We start from the raw sequence: 25,388 nt of genomic DNA, 5'->3' as shown, positions 1-25,388 counted from the left end.
ACGAAGATACAGCAAGGTGGGGTCTGGCCGTCACCCCAGGCGCTGAGATCACAGGAAAACGGAGGAAGGGGATCTGGTGTAGTAAACCTCAGTCTGACTTCCTTTCAGTCCTCCCGGACCCCGAGGCTGGGGGTGTGGGGGCGGGCTGTGAACCTTCTCTCCTACCCCAGCGGCAGCCTTGGTGTAGCGTCATTGCATGCAGAGAAGAGAAAGTAAGGACACATGTGGCGTGGAGAATCCAAAAGGCTACGGCTCTCCATCTCAGGACTCTACATCTCTGGTTGAAGGCTGGGGAGAAGGCAGTAGGAATGGGGTAGACCAGGAGGACAAAGAAAAAGAGTTTATGTCCCAATACATCCAATTCTCTGCCCTGAACCAGAATTTTCAGTGCTTTCAACATTTAGACATTCCTGTAGAATGCCTCAGAGCAACTGGTCTGACGTGGATGCCGTCAGACAGGCCGTCAGGTTTTGCGGAGGGCCTCTCCTCTGGAGAATGAGAGAAGGCCACTCCCCGGAAGTGAAGTGAAGACACCCCGTCACCGGCTGAGAGAGAAAGCTGAGGACGGCCTCAAGAAGACCAGCAGCTGCAGGGGGATGGCAGGTGCCAAAGGCCAGAGAGGGGGCGAGTCTAAGAAGTTCCATTTCCCCTTCCTCGGGAAGCCTGGTGGATAAGGAAGACGGCTCCCCTTTTATCTCGGGAAAATCTAAGGAGCACAGTGAGACTGGTGACCTGAGTGGTTCAGATCTTATCAGAAACACAGGGCGCATGACAGGAAGTAGTATTGAAGAAGCGGAAGTAGCATGTGTCTGAGAAGGCGGTGGTAATCCAAACGCGGAGGAGAGGCTTGAGGGGCTCGGGGGCAACTAGCAGCCAAAATGAAGGTGAAGATGCTGAGCCGGAACCCTGACAACTATGTCCCCGAAACCAAACTGGACTTACAAAGAGTTCCAAGAAACTATGATCCTACCTTACATCCTTTTGAGGTCCCACGAGAATATGTTAGAGCTTCCAATGCTACCAAACTGGAACGGGTATTTGCAAAACCATTCCTTGCTTCTCTGGATGGTCACCGAGATGGAGTCAGTTGCTTGGCAAAGCATCCAAAGAGCCTGGCTACTGTCCTTTCTGGGGCATGTGATGGAGAGGTTAGAATTTGGAACTTGACTAAACGGAAATGTATCCGTACAATACAAGCCCACGAAGGTTTTGTACGAGGAGTATGTACTCGCTTTTGTGGGACTTCTTTTTTTACTGTTGGCGATGACAAAACTGTGAAGCAATGGAAAATGGATGGGCCGGGCCACAGAGAAGAGGAAGAACCATTACATACAATATTAGGAAAGACAGTGTATACAGGAATTGATCATCACTGGAAAGAAGCGGTTTTTGCCACATGTGGACAGCAAGTAGACATTTGGGATGAACAAAGAACAAGGCTTATCTGTTCAATGACCTGGGGATTCGACAGTACAAGTAGTGTTAAATTTAACCCAATTGAGACATTTCTCTTGGGAAGTTGTGCTTCTGACAGGAATATAGTACTATATGATATGAGGCAAGCTACTCCTCTGAAAAAGGTCATCTTAGATATGAGAACAAATACAATTTGTTGGAACCCTATGGAAGCTTTCATTTTTACTGCAGCAAATGAAGATTACAACTTGTATACGTTTGATATGCGTGCGCTGGACACTCCTGTAATGGTACATATGGATCACGTGTCTGCGGTGCTTGATGTGGATTATTCTCCCACTGGGAAAGAGTTTGTGTCTGCTAGTTTTGATAAATCTATTCGTATCTTTCCTGTGGACAAAAGTAGAAACAGGGAAGTCTATCACACAAAGAGAATGCAACATGTTATCTGTGTAAAATGGACTTCTGACAGCAAATATATTATGTGTGGATCTAATGAAATGAACATTCCTCTGTGGAAAGCTAATGCTTCTGAAAAATTGGGTGTGCTTACATCACAAGAAAAAGCAGCCAAAGATTATAATCAGAAGTTGAAGGAGAAATTTCAGCATCATCCACATATAAAACGCATTGCTCATCACCGGCATCTACCAAAATCTATCTACAGCCAGATCCAGGAAGAGCAGATCATGAAGGAAGCTCGCCGACAAAAGGAGGTGAATCGTCTCAAACATAGCAAGCCTGGATCTGTGGCAATTGTGTCAGAAAAGAAGAAACACGTAGTGGCAGTTGTGAAATAACACTTGGTATTCCTACCAATCCTGATGTATAATTATTTGTTATATTTTGATGTGCAGACTGTGCAAATAAAGTACTGGCTCTAGAATAATGACAAACAGCTCAGTTCCATGTGTAGAACACTACCCTGAAAAACTGTCCTGAAAGATGGCCTGGTTGATAAAACTATCCAACATTTTATCCTTTATCTGCTTGCTTATTTCATTGAAGAATACAGTATTGCCAATTAACATGTTTATTACTGCTAGAAATTGCAGATACACTTTGATCTATTATTGTAGGTATACTGTACATTTGAATTTATGTTTATGACCAAACATGTCTTTTGTTGTCTTTAGTATTACTTTGGGTAATTATTGCAATGATTCTTCCAGTGATTACATATAATGCGTGGAAAAATTTTGTCAGAACTTTTAAAAATTCATTTAATTTTCTGTGCTTTATTTATATTTGGCTCTTTGAGACTTTAAAGATAATCAAGTTGCATTTATATAACTTTTATAAATAATCATTATAATTTATGGTCAAGTTAAGATAATAAAACATCCTTTTCTCAGCATTATAAAAAAAAAAAAGAAACACAGGGCAACTTGCTTATTCTTGTCTGGGGTCCTCTCCCAAAACAAAGTCACCAGAGCACATGGAAATAGGCAACGGTTCTTAGAGTACTGGGAATGCACGATTCAGAAGACGAGTGCTAAAACAGACTGTCCTTTCCATTCACAACACGGATGTGTATTTTCCTCCTATGTGCTGGCTACTGAGCTAGGCACTTAGGGCCCAACAACGAACCATCAGACAGCACCACCACACCCACAGAGCTGAAATTCTGGAGGGGGAGACACAGCGCTAAGCAAGAAATGAAGAGTGCCCTCTCCGCTCGAGAGCTGAGCGCTATGGGAGGGTGTAGGAGGCAGATTTAATTCGACATACCTCTTGTATGGATAAGGAGTAACAGCTCTAAGGTTATTCTTTTATTCTGTTATTCTGTTACTACTTTATTCTGTTACTACTTTGAAAGTCCAAACGCCAATCTACTGGGTTAGTCAGATGCTTAAGCTTTCCCTATCTGCCCCTTTCTGGAACCCCCAAAGCACCTCCAAATGGATCCCAAAGTACTTTCAGGTAGGTATACCACAGACACTGCAGTGAAGCTGTTCAGGCTCACCTTCTATTCCTTCATCGTTTACATGTTTAACTTGTCTTATTTACTCATTTGGTAAAAAGTGACTCAGTTCCTCTGTTCGACTGTTTTAGCATCCATGAAATGTGGAGGAGCTCCCTCTATCCCATCTTCCCCGTGCAAACACTAGTTACGGGGTCTTGAGAGGGCTTTTCACTGAGAGCAGTGTTGGCCTCTCACATTAGTAAAACCTATTGTTAATATGCTCCCTAAATTGTTCAAACCACTAATGTTAGCATGTGATCTTTATCACTCCTTTCATCCCAAACCGCTTTCCATAATAAGATATGACATTGCCAAGGTTGTTCATTTAATACAGCACAACTGCTTTTTCTGGGTCTGTGGGAGTAGACAGACTAACCTCTTTAGTCCACTGAAATGAATTTCCACCAAGCCTACTTGACTTGTTGTTAGAATATTCAAGAATACGTAGAGTTGGAAAGTAATTTTTGAGATTATTGATGCCATCTTTGTTACTGGGCAAAAGGGAAAATCATAGGGTTGCTGATCTGAACCTCAAATGCTATGTAAAGTAAGACAGGGCACAACATTTGCTTTCTTGGCATGTAAATTTTGAATCATAGCAACTTGTATTAGGTTGTTCATAAAAATTTTGAATTATAGGTGTAAAATGATAGTTATAATAACCACCTTCTGAAAGATTACCTGGATAAATCTACTTTTTTTTTTTTTTAATGTCAGAGAACATATTACCACAAGAAGTTAATGCCATAATTGCGTGACTGATCAGGACTAGGTTTCTCGCGCTATCGTACAATTTCCCCCAACACTAAACTGGAACGTTATGGCTGGGCATGCTGGTATTTCCAACACCCTTACCATCGACACTTGCACTTGGCAGTTACTTCTCAGAAGCCCCTCCCACTCAACAACTTAAAAATTGAATGGAACTTAATTTGCCAAACTTGACACCTACCTCTCCAAGATTATTGCAAATGGATTTGATGTTCTCTTTAAATTCCCTTGAATGATTTTCCTCCTTTCCTGGCGAAAGGAACCAGTGGTCTACCACACCAGGGCTGCTGGGATAGGATGTGATGGGAACCTCGAACTTTCCCACGATGGAAGTAGCGTAGGAGGGATCTGTCGTGCTCTCCTTGAAGTGATTACTCTTTGTGGGCTTCTTCACATCCTCCTCCACGTCTCCCCTCTCTCCTTCGCCAGGCTGCCCCGCAACACAGGGCGCCCATTATTTGGAGTGACCCAGCCCAGGCAAAGCTATGCAGGAGCCTCAGGCAGACGCTGAACAGAGGCTAAGCCTGTGACTATTTCATTTTTAAAGATGTCTACACCTAAAGCATATAAATCATCCATAATAATTCTTCCTGTCTTGGTTCATCGATGTTGGAAAAATCATTGTAAATTCCACTTCCACAGCACACACAACGATCCATTCCTGGAAGTGGGATGGTTCCCAGTCAGGTTCCAAAGAGACATCAGGAAAAAACTAGGGGGTTGTTTGGGTGTCTCTTGAAATTCTCGTCTGAGTGGCAATGCCTGAGTCACCAGCTCTTAAATATTATAAACATGAAACCAAAGCATGGAGTCTTCCCATCAGCAGGATTCAGATGCTCCCAGAGAGGACGAAGCCAGGAAGACCAGCAGGAAGGATCGCCAGGTCTCCCAGAAACATCAACATCTAGTGGCCGTAGAGAGAAGACTATCCTGAACTCGACACCCCCACTCTCAAGAAAGATCTAGAAGGGTGCTTAGGCATTGAACTAGTTCACCCTCCACATTTCCAGGTAAGAAAGTTGAAGCCCAGGCCCAAAACAGCTCACTGAATTTCACACCTCTAATGGGTGGTGTTAGTGCTTATTTCCCACAGGTCACTGCTACCTGATTACTAATATGCAGGAACCCCTGGCAAATCAGTCATGCAACAATGGTTAGTGGGTAAGAGGGAGTGTCAGTGGTTTACGGTTCACCAGATACTTGCATCTAAATGCGTTGATTTTCCAAATTTGATCATTCATCCTTTATCGATCATGGCACTGCTTTATGAAAGGGGGGGGGGAGTCAAAATCATATCCCCGTTTAATGGAAAACAGGGCAAAGTAAGCTTTGAGGAGGCATATCAGGCAGGCTCTAGCTCTGAAACTTTATGCAAACTGAACTTATACAAGACATTTTCTGCATTTTGTGATGATAAAACACGAGTAAACAGAATACTCTTGCTCCCCAAACACTGGATGTTTTATATCTACAGTAAAAGTCTGTAATAAATCTAGAAGAAAAAAAATATCACAGAGGTAAATAACTTTGTGCTGTAGGTACAGATTGGTCCCATAAGCTTCAAACAGGGTGCTGAATGAGACTTGCTATCTTACAGATTAATGGACAGCAGGGGAGACAGAAAATTCCAAAGATTTGAGAATCAGAGCTGTTACGCAAGGTAGGGGGGAAAAAAAAGAGGAAGCCAAGGTTCTTAGTCCCAAAATATCCCTACAGGAAGCTCAGTGGAACAATTTTCCATGGCAAACAGGAGACATGTCTCATAATAAATAACAAGCCAGGCAGGGCTGTGAGCAAGACAAGGAACCTGTAAGGGAGGGAGGGAAAAGCTGACGGAGCAGGCTCGCTGTTGTTGACTTGCCCTCCCAAAGGAAAGCTGTGGGCTCCAAGGCCCAGACACTGAATATTTATATTCTGCTTGTAAAATGTGTCTTTTATAGAGAAATTTCATCACATTCTACTGCATCCAAAGAGTTCCTTGAAACAAGATCCTTTTATACTTCTCATCTCCCCCAGTCATCAAGACAGCAGATGTGGAAACTGGTCTTTATTTGGAAAGGGGGAGTCAGGCAGAGTTGCTCTGGCCAAGGCCGAGGCTCCCAGCAATCTGCCTGCCTGCCTCCTATAACAAATTAAAAATAAAAGCAAAAACAAAACCAAGATAACAACTATATTATATATATGTTATATATCAGATCTACGTACCTGAACATAAATATACCTGAATGAACCTGGTCCATTCTGAATTTAAACATAAGGTCATATACTACTCAGCCATTCAAAAAAAAAAAAAAAAAGAAAGAAATCTTTGCCATTTACAATGACGTGGGTGGAACTAGAGGGTAACTCAAAACAATTACATGATCTCGCTGATGTGTGGAATTTAAGAAACAAAACAGAGGATCATAGGGGAAGAGAGGAAAAAATAAAACAAGATGAAATCAGAGAGGGAGACAAACTCTAAGAGACTCTTAATCATAGGAAGGAAACTGAGGGTTGCTTGAGGGGAGGGGTTGGGAGGATGGGGTAACGGGGTGATGGACACTGAGGAGGCACGTGATGTAATGAGCGCTGGGTGTTCTATACAACTGATGAATCTCTGACCTCCACCTCTGAAACCAATAACACATTATATGTTAACTGAATTTAAATAAAAATAAAAGAACTAAAAAGAGCCAAAAAACATAGATCAATTCTTAATGACAATCAAGAAACAAACACTTTATGATCCAACTGTGCCATTGAGAGCCCAAGATCTTTCAGAGTCATGCTTGTCCTCCCACTTGTTCTTCCACTTGGAAATGCATTAAGAACAGAGACCTGAGGAGCTCTGAAGGTCCAGTATGAGTGAGTCATGGGAAAAAGCCAAGCCATACTCACAACCGTACTCACTCCCCAGCAACTAGGAAGGTTTTAGTTCATAAAAAAGGAGACAACTGATGACAAGCACAGGTGGCATGGACAAGCTGGAGACAGATCTCAACATGGCAGGAGACCCAGGCAGGTGACTGCTGCAGCAGGGGTGGACTCACTAGTAGGCAAGGGACAGCAAAGTCACCTGTGCACAGATCATGGGAACTCCTGGGGCCATGCCTCTATGGCCTTGTCTGCCCATCACAGCAACTCGTCCCCCTGTCCCCTGCCTTCCCCGTGGTCCTCGCCAACTCAACTAATAGCATGCTCTTGTCCTATGAGCTTGATCCTCTGCCACCTCTGTCCCCAGCCCCCACCCATGCCTTACCTACCTGCCCCTGACACTGCCTACTTCTCTTGGGATTTCCCTCAGATGTTTCCTGTATGGAGTCTCTTCTCAAACCCTCTTATCCCTGAAGCACCCCCAAAAGGGATCATTCTCTCCCTTGGGCTCCACTGTACTCAAACAATGGACACACACCCTTATCTGTCCACTTCCTTTTACTGACCATCCCCTGGATTAACCTCCCCCCACTTTCCAGGTTGCACATGTATGTACCCCCAATGCCTCCTCCCAGAATTCCATGCCTGGGCATCCTCCAAGAGCCCCTGAGCAGGAGTTGAGGGGCACACAACATGAGACACGATCCTGTCAGCTGCACCTGTCAAAGCTGGATGGAACCTGCACAGGTAAGTAAGTCTTCAAGATGTTGCTGGAATGTGACAGCCGGGAGGCAGAGGGAGTCCATAAGGGGTGTTTCATGTGGCAAGACAGGATGCAAACTGGAGTTCATGGGCATGGGGGCAGGAGCATGACAGGTGGGGGCCCGAGCAGGAACATCCAGGAGAAGAAATATCTGGCTTCTGAGGAAGATTTACCTCCAGCCCCAGGCATAATGTCATTCACTTAAAATGTCAGGACAAAGTCAGGCACTCAGATCTCTGCAGGCACAACCTGTCCACTGGGACTGGAACTCACTCTCTGCTGTTCACACCCTTGTGGCGGATCACAAGGACGCCGCAACAAGATAGGTGCTGCGTGGACAGACAGGACAGGAGCTAGAAGCTGCCAATCTTCACATAAAAAAGCTGCGAGCTATACATCAGAAAAGTACATTTACCATCCAGGCTTTTTAACTTCCGCTGAGACAGCATAAAAAACCATTTCAGCTCTTGCAGACTGTAGCCCGAGGCGGAGTCCCAGCCAGCGCCCCGCTGTGGCCTGGGAGCTGCTCTGGCTGGATGCCATCCTGGGCTCCCGTTCCTCTTGCTGCTGTTGCAAGACTTGGGGAAAGTGGGCCCTGAGGGATGGTAGAAGGTCTGAGCTAGCCTCGGATCCGGTAATACATAAGACCCCTCAACTATTCTGTGACTGTTGTGTATTGTGTGTGTGTGTGCTGTTTGTTTGTTTCAACATTCTTTCCTTAGAACCAGGATGTTGGGTTTCCTGGGAAGACCAGTCAAGCAGGTTAATTTAGCTCTGGGAAACTGACCAGACAGCATTATCAGATTTCACTGGAGCTAGAAACCCAGGGAAGATTTTAGACTTCTACCAGCGAAGTTCAGCTTTCTGTCTTCTAATGTCTTCTATATACAAGGAACACTATAACAATTTCTCATAAATTCATGGCTAATATCAATCTCTGATGTACGCAGATGGTTCAAAAAGAAAACATTCACAAATATAAATCATCAGGCAATGTCTTCTTGGCTTGCAGATGACTATGGTGGCCCCACATTAAGGGGGAACAACAGCAGATATATGGAAGAAATACACTGCCTAAACTGCAAGACGACAATATTACATTTTTAAAACCTATTGCGATCACTTACAGTCTTAGGTATTATTAGTAGTAGTATTAGTATTATTACTGGCACTGCTATTATTAATTTTACAGTGAAGGAAACTAAATATTTCTTTCAGTTTCTTAGGATGAATTCTAACTTGTATTTTTAAAAGTCTTTCTCTAGTGAAGAGGTGTCAAAGGCTATTTCCTCTAAATACAACTTTCCTGGAGCCCGTAGACTTGATATGGGATCACCTAGTTTTTGTTTTGTTTGGTTTTGGGGTTTTTTTTTTTTTTTTAAGTGTATTTAAGTAATCTCTACATCCAACATGAGGCTAGAACTCACAACCCGGGATCTAGAGCTGCACAGTTTTCCTAGTGAACCAGCCAGGTCTCCTAGTTTTAAAGTTTGCTAGCTAACTTGAAACTTCATCCTCAACCTCCTCTTTGCTCTGTGGATACTCGATAAGAGTGCCTGCTAATTTGTAAGTATTTAAGACTGGGTCTCTATGTAATTTAACTAATTCGATTGGATTTTGATCAGAGGCCGATGGTGCAAACTAAAATCTCTACTTTCTTGAACCACTTGAAATGTCCATCATCAAGTACCAAACTGAATTTTATAAATGTTAAAGGACAAAAAAAAAAAAAAAAGGAAAAACTATATATTCTCTATATTCTCTACATGTAGGATACAAATTTCATCATGTACTATTACAGGAGATTATAAATGTGCGAGGATCCTATTTCTCCTTGATTACTTAAATGTACTAGATCTGTTGAATTGTAAAATAAAAATATTTAAAAGCATTCATTATATTTGTGCTTATCAAATTCTGTTTAGATTCTAATAGTTTTTGCTCTCTGTTTAGAATCACTTTTTTTTTATGTCAGTATCTTATTTTATCTCAACAATATATGGCAATGTTAACAATGCAACAGAAGCATTAGTCACCCGGGAAATACAACTGAAGAGCATAATGAGATATCGCTATGCTGCCAAGTAGTGGGAACAGCAAATGAAAGAGACAGACAATGCCAAGTGTTGATGAGGATGAACAGGAGCTCCCACCCTGTACTGGGGGCATAAACTGGCATGACCGCCTGGGAAAACTGGTGGGATTTTTTTTTTGAAGCTGGTCAGTTTGCACAGCCTCACATCCCCAAGTACACATCTAATCGAGATGTATATATATACTGACTATAAGACACATATAAGAATGTTCAGAGCGGGGGTGCCTGGGTGGCTCAGGTCACTCTCTCCAGGTCCTGGGATCAGCCCCCGCATTGGCGCAGGAGTCTGCTTCTCCCTCTGCCTCTGTCCCTCCCCTTGCTTGTACTCTCTCTCTCACTCTGTCCCTCTCAAATAAATAAATAAAATCTTAAAAAAAAAAAAAAAGAATGCTCATAGCAACTTTATTCGTAACACTCTCATACTGGAAGTCCCAATTTCCATCAATAGTAAAATTAATAACTAAATTTTAGTATCATATAATGGACTTCTATACAGCCACAAAAATCAACAAACTATAGCTTTCCTCCTGCGGAGGAATCTTGCCAATGTTATGCTGCATGAAAGAAGCGACACAAAAGGGTACACACCCAAGAACGCCATTTATATAAAATTCTGAAATAGGCAACACAATCTATGGTGCCGAAAGTCTAGATAGTGGATGGATACTTTCTTAGGGAAGAGTAGTGACAACAGGAGATGGGAGAAGAGTATCTGGGGGCTGTTTCTTGATCTCAGTGTTAATACATGATTGTGTTGGTTTTGTGAAAATCCCAGCAGCTGCCTGTGTAAAGACTTGTGCGATTTTCGGTGTGTGTGATATACTCCAGCAAACATGTTTGGTAAGAATTGAATACAGGGCTCTACCCTGGATTTAGGATGAAACTGAGAATGCCACACTTTCCCTTTTTTACAAGGTAGAATTCAGATTTCAGGGAATAGTGAGTCAGGCTCACTGTGTGAATTTCTTCTCCTAAGTCACTCTGTGAAACTGTCAGCACCTCCCGATGAAGTAAGTAGTATGATCCCATTTTGCAGATTCACAAAGGGAGGCCCCCAGTGGAATCAGTTTGTCCAAAAGCTCACATCTGCTGAACAGCCAATCCCTCCGTCTTGGAGGATGCTGGATCCAGAGGGCAGCCCACCAAAGCTGAGAGCCTGGAGAAACCACGAATGACTACACCCCTGCGTGCTGACTTTTTCCCCTTCCTTCAGGGTATTTCATATAGATTGCTTAGAGATAATTCAAACTGAAATTACACTTCAGAGTTCCTCCATCTAACTTCTCAGCTTCCCTTGCACATTGGTTTTCTTCTAGCACCCTTTCTCATGAAGCCGGGTCATCTTTACAGTGTTGTTTCATACCCTAGATTTCTTCTGCTACAAGATTTGCTTTTACAGTATTTGTAATAACAAAACAAAACAAAACAACATGTATTATGTGACCCACCCAATTTCATTTAATAATACTGCAGCTTTATATAAGGTGTTCGGTGTTTTTATTTTATAGCAAATTAAACTCAGGGCAGAAAGTGTTTATTCAAAATGTATACACACACCCTACCTATTTCCAAGCAGCTCTGGCTCATGATAAAAGGTGCATATAAAATAAAGCTGAAATACACAATTTGAAACCTCATAAAAGGGGTAGAAACTAATTTAGGTTAATAGAAAAGCCATCGCTGAACATGAAAATCAAATCACTGAGCTCTAAACTTTCTGGAAAACAAATGCATAAATCTCCTAATCTGATAGAAAGAAATAAATCAGTTTTAAAAGGAAAACAATTTTTTACATAGAAATTTCCAAGAAGCATGCCAAAGAAACTTATATAAAAGGTTTGATAATGAATAATACAAATCATATATAGATATCAAGTGACGGTAAGAAGAGTCATGTCATGTTGGCGGCGCCTGGCTGGCTCAGCAGGTGGAGCTCCTGATCTCGGGATTGTGAGCTTGAGCCCAGCAATGGGTACAAGGATCACTTAAAAATAAAATCTTAAAAAAAAAAAAAAAAAGAAGGTGTCATTTTAGGAGGGAAGTGTTAGCCCTGGATTTTATTTTTCAAGAACAAGTTCCAGGGGAAAAAAAAAAACAAAGGAAAGCAGAAATAAAGAGAGGTTCTTAAAAGGCAGCAGAGACCCACCGGGCTGGCTGGGCGGTAGCCCTGGGACAGCTGGTGAGCCCTGAGGGGCCACAAGGCCAGCCTTGCCCTCTACCTGCAGGGCCTCCATCTTCCCACCAGGCCCAAAACACAGAAATAGCAATGCTTAGCCTGCCTACATCACATTACGGCCCTCTGGGCAATGGGACACGCTCTACCGTGTCAGTCCATCCTCTCATCTGTAGCGGTGCCATACATGGGGGAAAAAACAACCACATTTTCAAGGTTGAGAAATCTGTCCTTTTTGGAACCTTTGTCTTGAGGGTGATTTCATTTTTTCCACTTAGTGTCCTTTCCATTTTTGTCAGGAAGGGCATTTATGAGACGATCTCAATGTGTGATGAGTCAGCACAGAGTGACAAAAATGTGACCTTTCACTATGAGTTGTTCTTGTCCAGGGTTCTATCCTTCCCCTCTGGAATAAGTCCACAAACAAACAAACAAAAAACTCCCCCACTTAAGGTTACAAGAGACAATTCACTGAAGACTCCATCCTCCAGAGAGGCATGCTCTTTTTCTCGGAGCTATTGACTATGGATTCCCATCTGGAAATTACCAGTGGACCCAACATTCCGTGTATGTGTGCACATGTGATGTGTACTCACATAAACATGTGTTCAGTACCTGTATGTGTTTTTGTAACTATCATGCAATCAAGGCCCAGAATCTGGAAGATGGAACCTTCTCTTTGCCCCGAGCAGACAAGCAATTACCTGAATCTCTCAAACAGGGGCCACTGCCCCTGAGTTGGGAGAAGCTAGCAGAGAGTATGACTTCTTGTTTATTTTTTATTTATTTTTTTAAGGTTTTTGTTGTTGTTGTTGTTTATGTATTTGAGAGAAAGAGAGAGTGAGAGTCAGAGGGAGAAGCAGACTTCCCACTGAGCCGAGAGTCCAATTTGGGGCTCAATCCCAGGACCTGGAGATCAAGACCCAAGCCAAAGGCAGAGCCACCCAGGAGCCCCAGTGTTTGATTTAAAAACAAAACAAAACATTATTTGACAGCTGCTAAGGTAGTAGATGTTAAAAGTTCTCTTCACAAGAAAATAATTATAATTTTTTTTACAAAAAATGTATTAATAAGGTAAACTTATAGTTTTTATTTCATAAGGTATCAAGTTGTTATGCTGTGCACCTTAAACACATACAATATTGTATATCAATTATAGCTTGGTAAAACCAGAAGGGGAAAAAAGTAGATTGTATCATCACATAAGCATCTTTCCTCTCGAGCCCCACATGTGTCATTGCCAAAGCAAATGTCCGCGGTAAGGCAGCTAAGGTGGAGCAGAGGATTAATGTGCTGCTGAGCAAAAGAAGGGGACTATGGAGAAAGTTCTGCTAGGCTGTTGGCATCTCTCTATCTACAAACATAAAGCTGAAGAAGAGAAAGGACCTTGCCAACACCAAAAGCAAGTACTTGAGTTTTAATGTGGGTTTTTTTTTTTTTTTTTAAGATTTCATTTATTTACTTGTCAGAGAGAGAGAGTGAGCACATGCAGGAGAAGCAGAGGAAAGCAGGCTCTCCGATGAGCAAGGAGCCTGATGTGGGACTCGATCCCAGGACCCTGCGATCATGACCTGAGCTGAGCTTAACCCACTGAGCCAACCAGGTGTCCCGAGATTTAATGCGTTCGTATGCCCCAGTCAACTAAGCCGTGATTGCCATTATTAACAAAGACACGCCGTATTTCATACCACGTTTGCATCTTCCTATCAAGTTCCAGACTGTTGTTAATGCTTTGAACATGTGATCTAAACAAACAGTGGCTGGGGCGCCCGGCTGGCTCAGCCAGAAGAGCATGCGACTCTTGATCTTGGGGTCATGACTTCGAGCTCATGTTGGGTGTAGAGATGACTTACACAAACAGGTTTTTAAAACATTAAAAATTAAAAAAAAAAAATAGTAGACCTCTGAAGAACCCATTTTTTTTTCTTAACTGTATGTTCCCAGGGGGTACTTCTCTAAGTGGGGTTCTCAGAGCACTGGTGTCAGAATCAATGGGGAGGGCTTGATAAAATGCAGATTCCCGGGCTCCACCACTGGCCAAGTAGAGCAGCCCCTCTGGGGTTGATGCTTGGGAATTCCCATGTTAGTCAAGCTGCTTGGATTGTATCTGTGCCCAATACATCTTGAGAAGGTCTGTCCTATAGTTAATTCAGGAAGCTGCCCTGATAGTCAGCACACAAATGACTACTTGGGAGCCAGTTTTGTGAAATGATAAATTAGAGCACACGTGTGGATGTGCCCTCGCTCCTCACACCCACGTGACTTGTGAGGAGAGCAGTCAATGGTTTCATCCAGCAACCTCCTGTGCTTTAAAAACTGCAGTGTTATAAATACATGCCTCCTCCTCCCCATTTGTGCTTTTTAAACTTTTTTTTTTAAGATTTTATTTATTTATTTGTCAGAGAGAATAAAAGAGCACAAGCAGGGGGTGTACCCAGGAGAGGGAGAAGGAGGCCCCCCACTGAGCAGGGAGCCCGGTGCAGGACTAAATCCCAGGACCCTGATATCATGACCCAAGCCGAAGGCAGGTGCTTAACCCACTCAACCACCCCAGACGCCCCCAACTAAATTTTCTAATGAAATGATATAAAGATGAAGGCTGCGTATCAAGGCAGTAATGTTGACCTTGACAACTCACTCTGATTCCCACTGGCCTTTGCAGCACTGAGGTTGGTCCCAAGTCCCCTCTGCTCTGTTCTCAGGAGACAACAGCCTCCCTTTACCTATCTTGCTCTTTCCCTCTTTCATTTTAGGCACAGTGCACGTGTGACCATCTCCTTGAGTGAATGAGACTAAGCCAGTCGCCCGGATCCACCATCCATGCTAATGTCTGTCTTTCCCCAGGCCCAGCCCATACCTCCCATTTTTCTACTCTCTAATGGGCATTTTCCGTCCAAGTTTGGAGGCATGAAATTATGAGCCGGGATGGGGTGGGCGGGGAGGGGGAATCGAAAAACTAAAAAGAAAGCATTTTCTTACCACCATCATGATTCCCTAACCCAATTCCAGACTTGTCTGTGTTTCTATTTTCTTTAGGGCTTTCATCTACAAGCTATTTGACAAAACTGATACCGACTTTTTTATTTGGTTTTATAGAACGTCTTTTATACCAGGGCTATTTAAATGTGAGATTCTGATTCTAAGGCATTCAACTTTGACATAAGCATCAGACTACGCTAATCTGTACCTGGCCAAAAATTTTCAGTTAGGAAAATGGGCTTTAAAAGGAAAATGGGCTTTAATCAGAAAGAAAGAGAGGGAGAGGGAGAGAGAGAGAGAAACAAAAACAAAAATAAAAATAAAACATTTATATCCAAAATTCAGGTTGAAAACCCATTATTTTGAAAATCCCAGTCATCTATAACTTTGAAACTGCCAGGGGATTCTACAAAGAAAACATGTTACTTTTATTACAAGAAACGAGCTTTCCAAAATTTCTGGTGCGTTTGGAGCGTGCTGTGGGCTGAGTCAAGCTAAGTGGACAGACTTGACCTATTTCCACTCCATCCCAGCTCACACGGTCTATCCAGTTTATCTGGAGTAGCGGGCCCTTGTCATTTGGTTTGGCCACCCAGGCTCTCCACCCTGTGTTTCAGGAATGTCTGCTGATTGGGTTTTAGTGACAATTCAGAGAAATTGCTGGGGGTGCAAATCTAATGAGAAGTTGCTTGGGATTGGCCAAACATCGTCTGGTCTGCAGTCTTCCTTGTTTCTAGGGCAATGGCACGTAGCCTCGGCTCCACTATCAGAAGACCTTCACCATGCTTTGACACAGAATGGCAACCCAAGAGAGACAGATCAGGGTTCAGCCTCTCCTACGTGAGGACAGCACCAGAGGTGACTGGAAGTGTGCTTTCTTGGGGCAAACATGGCATTGCTGATAACAGCGTTAATAGTTGCCAGAAAACCAAGTTCTGGCGGAGAAAACACAGGACCAGAGCCAACTACAGAAGTCCCCCCACTCCCAATCACACACATGGCAACTTACTAAAGACAAATAAATACATGTAGGTGGGGGCACCTGGGTGGCTCTGTGGGTTAAGTCTCCGCCTTCGGCTTGGGTAGTGATCCCAGGGTCCTGGGATGAAGCCCTCATCGCATCAGCTCTCTGCTCAGCAGGGAGCCTGCTTCCCCCTCTCTCCGCCTGCCTCTCTGCCTACTTGTGATCTCTGTGAAATAAATAAAAATCTTAAAAAAAAAAATTGTAGGTGACTCATCTATCCCTCTAGTTGACAGAGCAGCAAAAGACAAAGAAGGAAGGACCAAATTCAAATCAGCATTGCTTTTGAGATCCAAGGCTTCCTACTGAGAATAAAAAAGTTCCCTTTTATGCAAGTTGATAATAGAAAGGAATTTCTGAGCATTTGCCATGTTTTAAAATTCTGATTTGCAAGTTGAACCGTTTAAACCTGTTTTCAGATCATTAAACTTGGAAGAAGTTGTGAATCAGCTTCGACTATTTGCGCTCTCTCAGGAGTGACAGTGTCAAGTCTCCACCTACGAGTTCTGCTCCCACCAGGCTTTCCTCCTGCCAGGCAAGACGGGGAAGCTGACAAAGCCAGTTTGGTAAATGAGTAGTAGCTGGTAGAGAAATGACTAGCAGCTGCAGCCACAGCTGGGTTCAAATGCAGAACTTAACGTGGAACAATCAAGAGATTGTTTTTAGGGTGACATCATACACCGTGAACCTTTTATTCATCTGCACAGAACAGAGAAAGAAAGGGTCACTAATTACAGAGAGGCCGATCAGAGAGCAATCCGGATTTTATAGCAGGAGCCTGCCCTCTCCTTGTCGGTGATGGTGTGAACAATAACCTTTTTTATTGTCTCTGATAAAGGGTGCGTGAGAACTGGAATCGTGATAACAAAATCACCCCTATTTCCTTGCCTGTGTCGCTGGGCTGCCGGTCTGGGCCATTACCTGGGATGAGCTGGTTCCTTTGGATTTGTATGCTCATTTTTCAGCCAAGATTAGAATTACATGCTATTGATGAAATGCAGAGTTTTGAAAGGCATGCCTAATTATTTGGTGGTGTGCCTTTTGGTTGTAACTGGGATTTCCTAGGTCCTAGTGAGCCATGAATTAGATCAGAGGTTGGCAAACTCTGGCCCACAGGCCAAATGTAGTCACTGCCTGGTTTTGTAAATGGAGTTGTACTTGGCACAGCCGTGCCTATTGCTTATCTATGGCTATCTTCATGCAACAATAGTAGAACTGAGAAGTTACAACAGAGACTGTCCGACTGGTAGAGCCTAAAATATTTATTATTTGCTCTTTACTGAAAAAGGTTGCTGACCTCTCAGTTAGGTGCTTCTCTTGCTTCTTTGCACTACAGAGGCACCTTGATAAATACTGTAGTCACGTGAACCATTTCACCATATCTAACCACATGTTTGCACGGGACAAGACAGAATTGAGGAGGCAAACCAAGGGTTCTCTTTCTTTTTTTTTTTTTTTAAGATTTTATTTATTTATTTGACAGAGAGAAATCACAAGTAGATGGAGAGGCAGGCAGAGAGAGAGAGAGGGAAGCAGGCTCCCTGCTGAGCAGAGAGCCCGATGCGGGACTCGATCCCAGGACCCTGAGATCATGACCTGAGCCGAAGGCAGCGGCTTAACCCACTGAGCCACCCAGGCGCCCAAGGGTTCTCTTTCAAACACAGATCCTCCCTTGAAATTCCAGAGGTGACCAGATGATTGGAATTCCAATGTAAACACACAATGGAGAGAACTAAAAGTCCACTGGCATAATTCCAGAAGGATTTGCTTTTATAGTGGAGGGTCTGAAGGATGAGATGGTCCATGAGACCTTTCCTGACCATGTTATTGCATTTAAAATCCCCTAAAGGGGTGCCTGGGTGGCTCAGTGGGTTAAAGCCTCTGCTTTCGGCTCAGGTCATAATCCCAGTGTCCTGGGATCGAGCCCCGCATCGGACTCTGCTTGGTGAGGAGTCTGCTTCCCTTCCTCTCTCTCTCTGTCTGCCTCTCTGCCTACTTGTGATCTCTCTCTGTCAAATAAATAAATAAAATCTTTAAAAAAATAAAATAAAATTCCCTAAAGACCAGGGTACCTGGCTGGCTCAGTAAGTAGAGCATGCAACTTTTAATATCAGAGTAGTGAGCTTGAGGCTCACATTGAGGGTAGAGTTTACTTTAAAAAATAATAAATAAGTAAATAAAATCCCCTAACAACCAATCAAAATATATCTGTTGAGAATCTAGCTTAGTTGTTATTAACCCTTTTGGGAGTGAGGGTGGCTAATACTTACGAAAACTGATATATACACAGACATCCACAATTTCATTTGTAATTTCCGAGGGTTCTTGGACTCCCAAGAACCAGATTAAGAACCTGGATCTTTGGGGGGAGGGGGGTTGGGAGAAGGGGGGGTGGGGTTATGGACATTGGGGAGGGTATGCGCTTTGGTGAGTGCTGATTCACAGACCTTGTACCCCAGGGGATAAAAATACATGTTTATAAAAAAAAAAAAAAAAATTGGGGGGAGGGGGTTTGGGAGAAGGGGGTGGGATTATGGACATTGGGGAGGGTATGTGCTTTGGTGAGTGCTGTGAAGTGTGTAAACCTGGTGATTCACAGACCTGTACCCCTGGGGATAAAAATATATGTTTATAAAAAATAAAAAATTAAAAAAAAATTAAAAAAAAATTAAAAAAAAAAAAAAGAACCTGGATCTTTTTTTTTTTTTTTGCTAGTTGTGGGAAAACAAAATTTAAAAGGCACCAGCCAACAAACCTGTTTTCAATTAACTTAATTAACAATTAGCAAGTATGTACTTGGCAATTAATTTAAAATAAGCAGCATCTACTAAGTGCCAAATAAGTGATACATATAATAACATTACCGAAATTGAGAGACTACTGTTGTTTAGTAAGGTGAGAGAAGCCTTCACCGAAGAAATGGGATTTATCTCAGCTCGGAAAGAATAGCTAAGTGTTAGACACGCAGAAAGGAGCAGGGAGGGATGGTCCACAAATGTCTTCTAGGCTCAAACAGTTCTCAGTCTTAGGTTTGGAGTGTCTGGGTGGCTCAGTGGGTTAAGCCACTGCCTTCGACTCAGGTCAAGGTCTCAGGGTCCTGGGATCAAGCCCTGCATCAAGCTCTCTGCTCAGTAGGGAGCCTGCTTCCCCCCTCTCTCTCTGCCTGCCTCTCTGCCTACTTGTGATCTCTCTGTCAAATAAATAAATAAAATCTTGAAAAAAAAATTAAAAAAACAAAACAAAACAGAAAAACAGTTCTCAGTCTTAGGTTTATTACCTAGGGGCCCCGGGCAGAGGAGCATCTAAGACATCCCTAAAAAAATAGTCGCCTCTACAGATCTCCAGAGTTTGAGGCCTCAAAAGAAATCTCTTCACCTTGTCTCTTGGTACTATTGTGACCTGGCCATACTTGGCCTACTGTTGCCTTCTTAAAATCTGTTATAATTTTTTAATAAATAGTAGCATTTTCATTTTGAACTGGGCCTTGCAAATTTTGTAGCCAGTTCTGATCCTGGGGGAAGAATGGATCCAACAGTAATATGATCAAACACGGATAAGATAGGAAAATGTACCATTGTCCCCATCCCCAAGCTGGGACACCAGTCTAAAGGGTGAAAGAGCTCCAGTTCATAGAAGGCATACTGAGGTCTTCTCACCAGGTCTTACAAATAAATTTAAACTCCTTTGGATGATTAATATGAAGCTAATTATAATCTTCAAACTTCTCTCATAGCAAGGGCTGTCTAACCTTTCACTTGTGCAATTAAAACTTGCTTTCCTAAATTTTAAGATTTCTATCACATTTTTTTAAAAAGATTATTTATTTATTTATTTATTTGACAGACAGAGATCACAAGTAGGCAGAGAGGCAGGCAGAGAGAGAGGAGGAAGCAAGGCCCCGCCAAGCAGAGAGCCCGATGCGGGCTCGATCCCAGGACCCTGGGATCATGACCTGAGCCGAAGGCAGAGGCTTTAACCCACTGAGCCACCCAGGCACCCCTCTATCACATTTTTTAAAAAGAAAACCAATCTATAAATGCTATGGTTAAATGGGGGGGGGAAGATTTTAGATTTATTTTCAATTTCATTATTTATGTCTTTTATTTTAAAACTTACTCTATTTTTATTTCTCCAAGTTGCTGGAACAATTCAGGTTCTCCTTTTCACCTACCCAGAGTCTTTGGTTCAAGAGGCTCCAATCCTTTGATCTACCTGAAGGACCAACCTTCCCCCCCTTTAATCTTCATGATGTTCCTTGTGAGTTAATTCAAAGCAATTTCCGTCAGGACTTCATTGTTATTGGGGATTTTGCTTTTCTTCTGAGAATGAAGAATTCTAAGCTTGAATGGAGTGAAAAAAAAAAGCTTGGTACCGCTGGAACCGTCAAGGTTTGAATTTGGTTTGGAGAACTCAGTATAGGGGTGCCTGGCTGGCTTACTCGGTAGAGCATGTGACTCTTGATCTTGGGGTCATGAGTTCAAGACCCACGTTGGGTGTAGAGTTTACTTTAAAAAAGGAAGGGTACCTGGGTGGCTTAATTAGTTGAGCCCAAATCTTGATTTTGGCTCAGGTCATGATCTTGGGGTTATGAAATCCAGACCTACATCAGATTCCTCGCTGAGCATAGAGCCTGCTTGGGATTCTCTCTCCCCTTCTCCCTCTGCCTCTCCCCACTTACACATGCACACTCTCTCTCTAAATAAGAAATAAAATCTTCAAAACAGAAAAAAGGAATTAGAGAACCTAGTATTTATCCAACAGACTACCACAGTGCTCCCATTACTATGAGAATAAATTTGAACTCTTCCTCGGGGCATGAATGCGAAATGTAAAACCAATGAGCAGAAGGAAAATGATGTTAATGGACCACATGTCTTAATGGTACTTTATTCAGGGGAGCCAACCATTTTGTATAAAAAGTATAGTATTTGAATCTGACAATTAAGAAACTAGAGATTGGCTAAGCTAAATATGGGTGGGGAAATTCTAGAGTCAAATTCAGTTTGCTTTGATGGGAATGATCAGCCATGTAATTTAAGTCTATTGTAACTAGACAAAATAGAGAAGTTCGTGTAGTTCTAAAAGATCAAGACTGGAGATGCCTTAAGTCAGTGGTTTTCAAGTGGGGTCTATAGTTCCACTTTGAAGGAGTCCTAGAGATCAAATTATTTCTATAATAACATATGAAGATGTCCTTTGACGTTCATTGTGTTGACATTTGTACCAATGCTACTAAAGCTGTGGTGGGTGGAGCTATGGAGTCCTTGGCCTGAGTCAAGGCCCCCAACTATACTAGGAGTCCCAGCAAATATGTCACTACCCTATACTTGTAGTTCAAAAAACAAACCAAAACAAAACAAAAACATTTTCACTTAAGAATGTCCATGATGTAGTAAAACTTTAAATCTCAACCTTTTTAATATTTTGTGTGACAAAATGGAAGGTACTCATAAAGCTCCCCTCTTCCACCCAGACATACAATAACTATAGAAGGAACACTTGTACAACAGTTTGAGTTGTGAGCGTTTGGTTTCCATGGTGCACTATTTTTGCTTGAAAGAATAACCGACAGACACTGGTTACTCAGACTTGGGTTTGTTGGTTATTTTCTGAAAAATCCAGTCCCGGAAAGGAAAACAACAGAAGGCATTTGTTGCCAATAGAAAAATTTAAGTTTCAGGCAAAAATGAGGTTATTGAAAATCTGTCTGTCACCATGAGCTTGACAGCTTTCCAGTATCTCAAGACTTCTCTGATAAGATTGGTGTTGCTATTAACAGATGTACTTTCTTGAAATGTATATCAACATTTGGAAGATCTGCATAATTCAGTGAACCAGTATTTTTCAAGTGATCAATGCACAATATAACCAAGTCATGCATGGATAAAGCAGCCACTGAAAGTGAAAATAGAGCAACAGATTTTAATGGAACAGCATGGATCTGAAACTGATAGGATTTCCGATTCTACACTGTGACTTACCTTTAAGAAACGACACTTGTCGAGAAACTCAAACCTACCATTATTTGAAATACTCCTTTATTTTCCACTTGTATATCTGTGTGAGGCCAGATTTCCTCAGACACTTCGACCAAGATAACATACTGCGACAGATTCAAATTAAATGGAAAAGCAGAGATGAGACTCCTGTCTTCTATTAAGCCAGACATTAAAGAGATTTGTGAAACTCCTAAACAGTGCCACTCTCCTTTTTTTTTTAAAGATCTTATTTATTTATTTATTTACTTACTTATGAGAGAGAGAGAGAGAGAGAGAGAGAGACTGTACAAGTGGGGGGAGGGGAGGAGGCAGAGGGAGAGGGAGAAGCACACTCCCCACTGAGGAGGGAGCCCAGCACAGGGCTCCAATCCCAGGATTCCAAGATCATGACCTGAGCCAAATTTTTTTTTAATATTTTATTTATTGATTTGAGACAGACAGAGAGTGAGAGCAAGAGAGAGCACAAGTGGGGAGGGGGCAGGGAGAAAGGGCAGAGGTAAAGAGAAAAGCAGGTTCCCCGCTAAGCAGCGAACTTAGCTCAGGGCTCATTCCCAGGACTCTGGGATCATGACTTGAGAGGAAGGCAAGATGCTTAACAGACTGAGCCACCCAAATGCCCCAACAGTACCACTCTTCTTACTCAATTTTTTTTTTTGAGAATATACTTATTTTCATAGAGTATGTTATTTACAGCATAGGGTTATTACTGTACTTTTAAAGTATTTTTTAAATTTCTCAATTTTTTCCATACAGTAAATATTAGTAATTTAGTCCATTGTAAACAAGCGCTCTTGAGCATTTTCAATTTTTTTTTTTAAACTAGGCTCCCAGTGTTGGGCTTGAACTCATGTCCCTGAGATGAAGAGTCTCATGTTCAACCAACTGAGCCAGCCAAGCGCCCCAGGCTCTTCAATTTTTAAGAGCATAAAGGGGAGATCAACAAGTTTGAGAACCACTGCCTTATAGGAACTAAATACAACTTGAGGACGTGCAACCAATTAGTCTTACTTCTCTGGCATGTTTTTCCTCATGTCTGCTTCTTATTTCTTCTAAGTGAGGCTGTGTGCCCAGGATCTCCTGGCTTTTAAGGTTCCTACCACTCTGTTCCAAGTCTCCATGGCCAAAGCTAAACCAGGTGGCTTAAAAATGTCATTTAGGGAGACAGTGCCTGAATTGATGGCAAAGTGGACCAGCCTTCCAAGTGATCTTATCCGTCGAGACCTGTGAGGGTTCATTAGACATGAAGTAGCAATCAGTGATACAGACTCAAAAGTAAGCATTCTGCATGAAATGATTGAATCCAACCAATTTCATGGAGAATTTGGTGTCCTGTGCTATATTTGATCCAGAGCAGAAAGGATATTAACCTTTTTTTCCTCTTCATTAAATTCTACCACTTGGTGGTAATTATATTACGAGGAGCAGATTAGCAGGTTATGTAAGGAAGGTTCTCCTGGGTTTGGATTCAGGTTGTTATACTACTTGATTTTCCCATTCTTGAGTTCCTTTCTTGTCCAAGACCATAAATCCAAGAATTTCCCAGCATCATTCCAGGAGTCTAAACAGTCTTTTAAACAGCTGCAGAATGTTGATGGTCTCATGATTCCTTAAAGGAATTTTTCTGTGGGTGGGGGAAGCCACCGCCTTATGACTCTTAATTAAATGTTGAAAGCTCGCCTGCAATATAAGGCACAATGTGGAATCCTCAGAATGTCAGTGTAGACAAACTGTCCCCTCTTCCATAAATAAGGACTTGCTCCAGAAAACTCCCTATCGCCTTTTTCCTTTGTTTCATGAAAAGACTATTCTTGATAAATGGCAAAAGCAAATGCATGGCTTCCATAATTGCATTCACTTTACCACATTTCTCCTGGCACTGACTACCTAAGGCTATCATACTGGTTGGACTGTAGGACTCACTTGCTGTGGAGTGGATGGAAATGCAGCCAGGCAAAGGTGATTTTCTCCTGTGACCCACATCGGGCTCTCTGCTCTGCAGGGAGCCTGCTTCCTCCTCTCTCTCTCTCTCTGCCTGCCTACTTGTGATCTCTGTCAAATAAATAAATAAAAAATTAAAAAAAAAAACACAACCCACAGGGCAATATGGAGCGCCTGGGTAGATCAGTCCGTAAGCATCTGCCTTCGGCTCAGGTCATGATCCTAGGGTCCTGGGATGGAGTCCCGCATCGGGGTCTCTGCTCAGCGGGAAGCCTGCTTCCTCCTCTCTCTCTGCCTGCCTCTCTACCTACTTGTGATCTCTGTCTGTCAAATAAATAAATAAAATCTTAAAAATAAAATAAAATAAAAAAATAAAAAGGTAAATAGCTGTCTTTATTTATTTAGATAAAATGTGAATTTCTTCTTTTTCCCCATCAAGAGGGTTGTATTAGGCTAACCCTTCCAATCTACCCCAGAGTCAAAAAAAATGAGTCAAACACTCCCCAGCCAGGACTATATCAAATGCCCAGTATTTCCATGTTTAGTGACTCAGAAAACAGAGATGAAGTCTCAGACCTACTGACTCAACTACACTGAATTATAAGGATGGAAACCAGACCCTGAACTATGGCAACTCTCTAGGGAAGGCCACCCCGATGTAGCAAGGAGGGCATTTAGATTTGCTCCTATTTAAAAGTTTGGTTACATTTTTGAGAACACATAACTTTCAAATGTAAAGTTAATTTGAAGTTACTAAGCTCAGGAACCAGATTTTCCTGTGTGCCCAAATCTGGAATGTCTTATTTGCAACCCAAAGCCTCCACACTCTCCATTACTACAGAAAAGGAATAAGTAAACAGATTTTTCCACACAGTCAACCACCTCTGTGAAAAAAGACAAAAGGAAACTCAAGATATTTGTAATCACTCCCTGTGAAATCTCTGGCAGACACACAGGTGGATTGATTCCAAGAGTGTTCACTTCCTGCTACTGCCATATTGAGTAATTGTTAAGAAGCAACAGCGCCCCAAGTACTCAGCACACAGGGGACAACTGTGGGTGAAGAATTAGCTGAAAATGGAGAAAAGTGAAGCAACTTGCCTAAAGAGATAGCTTGTAAATTCAGTACCGAGAACATCTTGGAGTCATAGAAATCTAACTGGGGGGTCTGAAGTCCATTTCATCAAGTCTGGATTTAACTGAAGAACGTTGCACATAGATATAAAACAGAGTTTCCAAGTTTGATTGGGCATTGTTTAAGGCATTGTTTAACATATGCGATACAAAGTCGTCAAGAGTAGGTCACTGTCTTATTGACCTTTGTGTTTACAGTGGCTGGCATGGTGACAAATACGAAGTAGATGCTTAGTACATGATCGTAATTGATCTATTTTATGGTAGAAACCTTGGT

The 25,388-nt window shown here is 42.3% G+C and overlaps 2 protein-coding genes across 4 annotated transcripts in view; one reads left to right on the top strand and one right to left on the bottom strand.

The window, feature by feature from the left end:
• The window catches only part of SPATA13 (spermatogenesis associated 13), a 338,234-nt gene that overhangs the window by 257,410 nt on the left and 55,436 nt on the right, over positions 1-25,388 (bottom strand). The window lies entirely within an intron of this gene.
• On the top strand, positions 432-2,297 carry LOC116574586 (DDB1- and CUL4-associated factor 13-like). Its single transcript, XM_032315394.1, has one exon. The coding sequence runs from the start codon at positions 879-881 to the stop codon at positions 2,214-2,216; it is 1,338 nt and encodes a 445-aa protein (XP_032171285.1). The 5' UTR covers positions 432-878; the 3' UTR covers positions 2,217-2,297.

This window comes from Mustela erminea, chromosome 15 (assembly GCF_009829155.1).
Source record: "Mustela erminea isolate mMusErm1 chromosome 15, mMusErm1.Pri, whole genome shotgun sequence".
NCBI classification, from domain to species: domain Eukaryota; kingdom Metazoa; phylum Chordata; class Mammalia; order Carnivora; family Mustelidae; genus Mustela; species Mustela erminea.
The sequence above is the reverse complement of the archived record's forward strand: the minus strand, read 5'-3'. Positions and strand labels throughout refer to the sequence as shown.

Excerpts from the sequence above, each read along its gene's own strand:
- LOC116574586 (XM_032315394.1), top strand. The coding sequence starts at position 879 with ATGAAGGTGAAGATGCTGAGCCGGAACCCTGACAACTATGTCCCCGAA.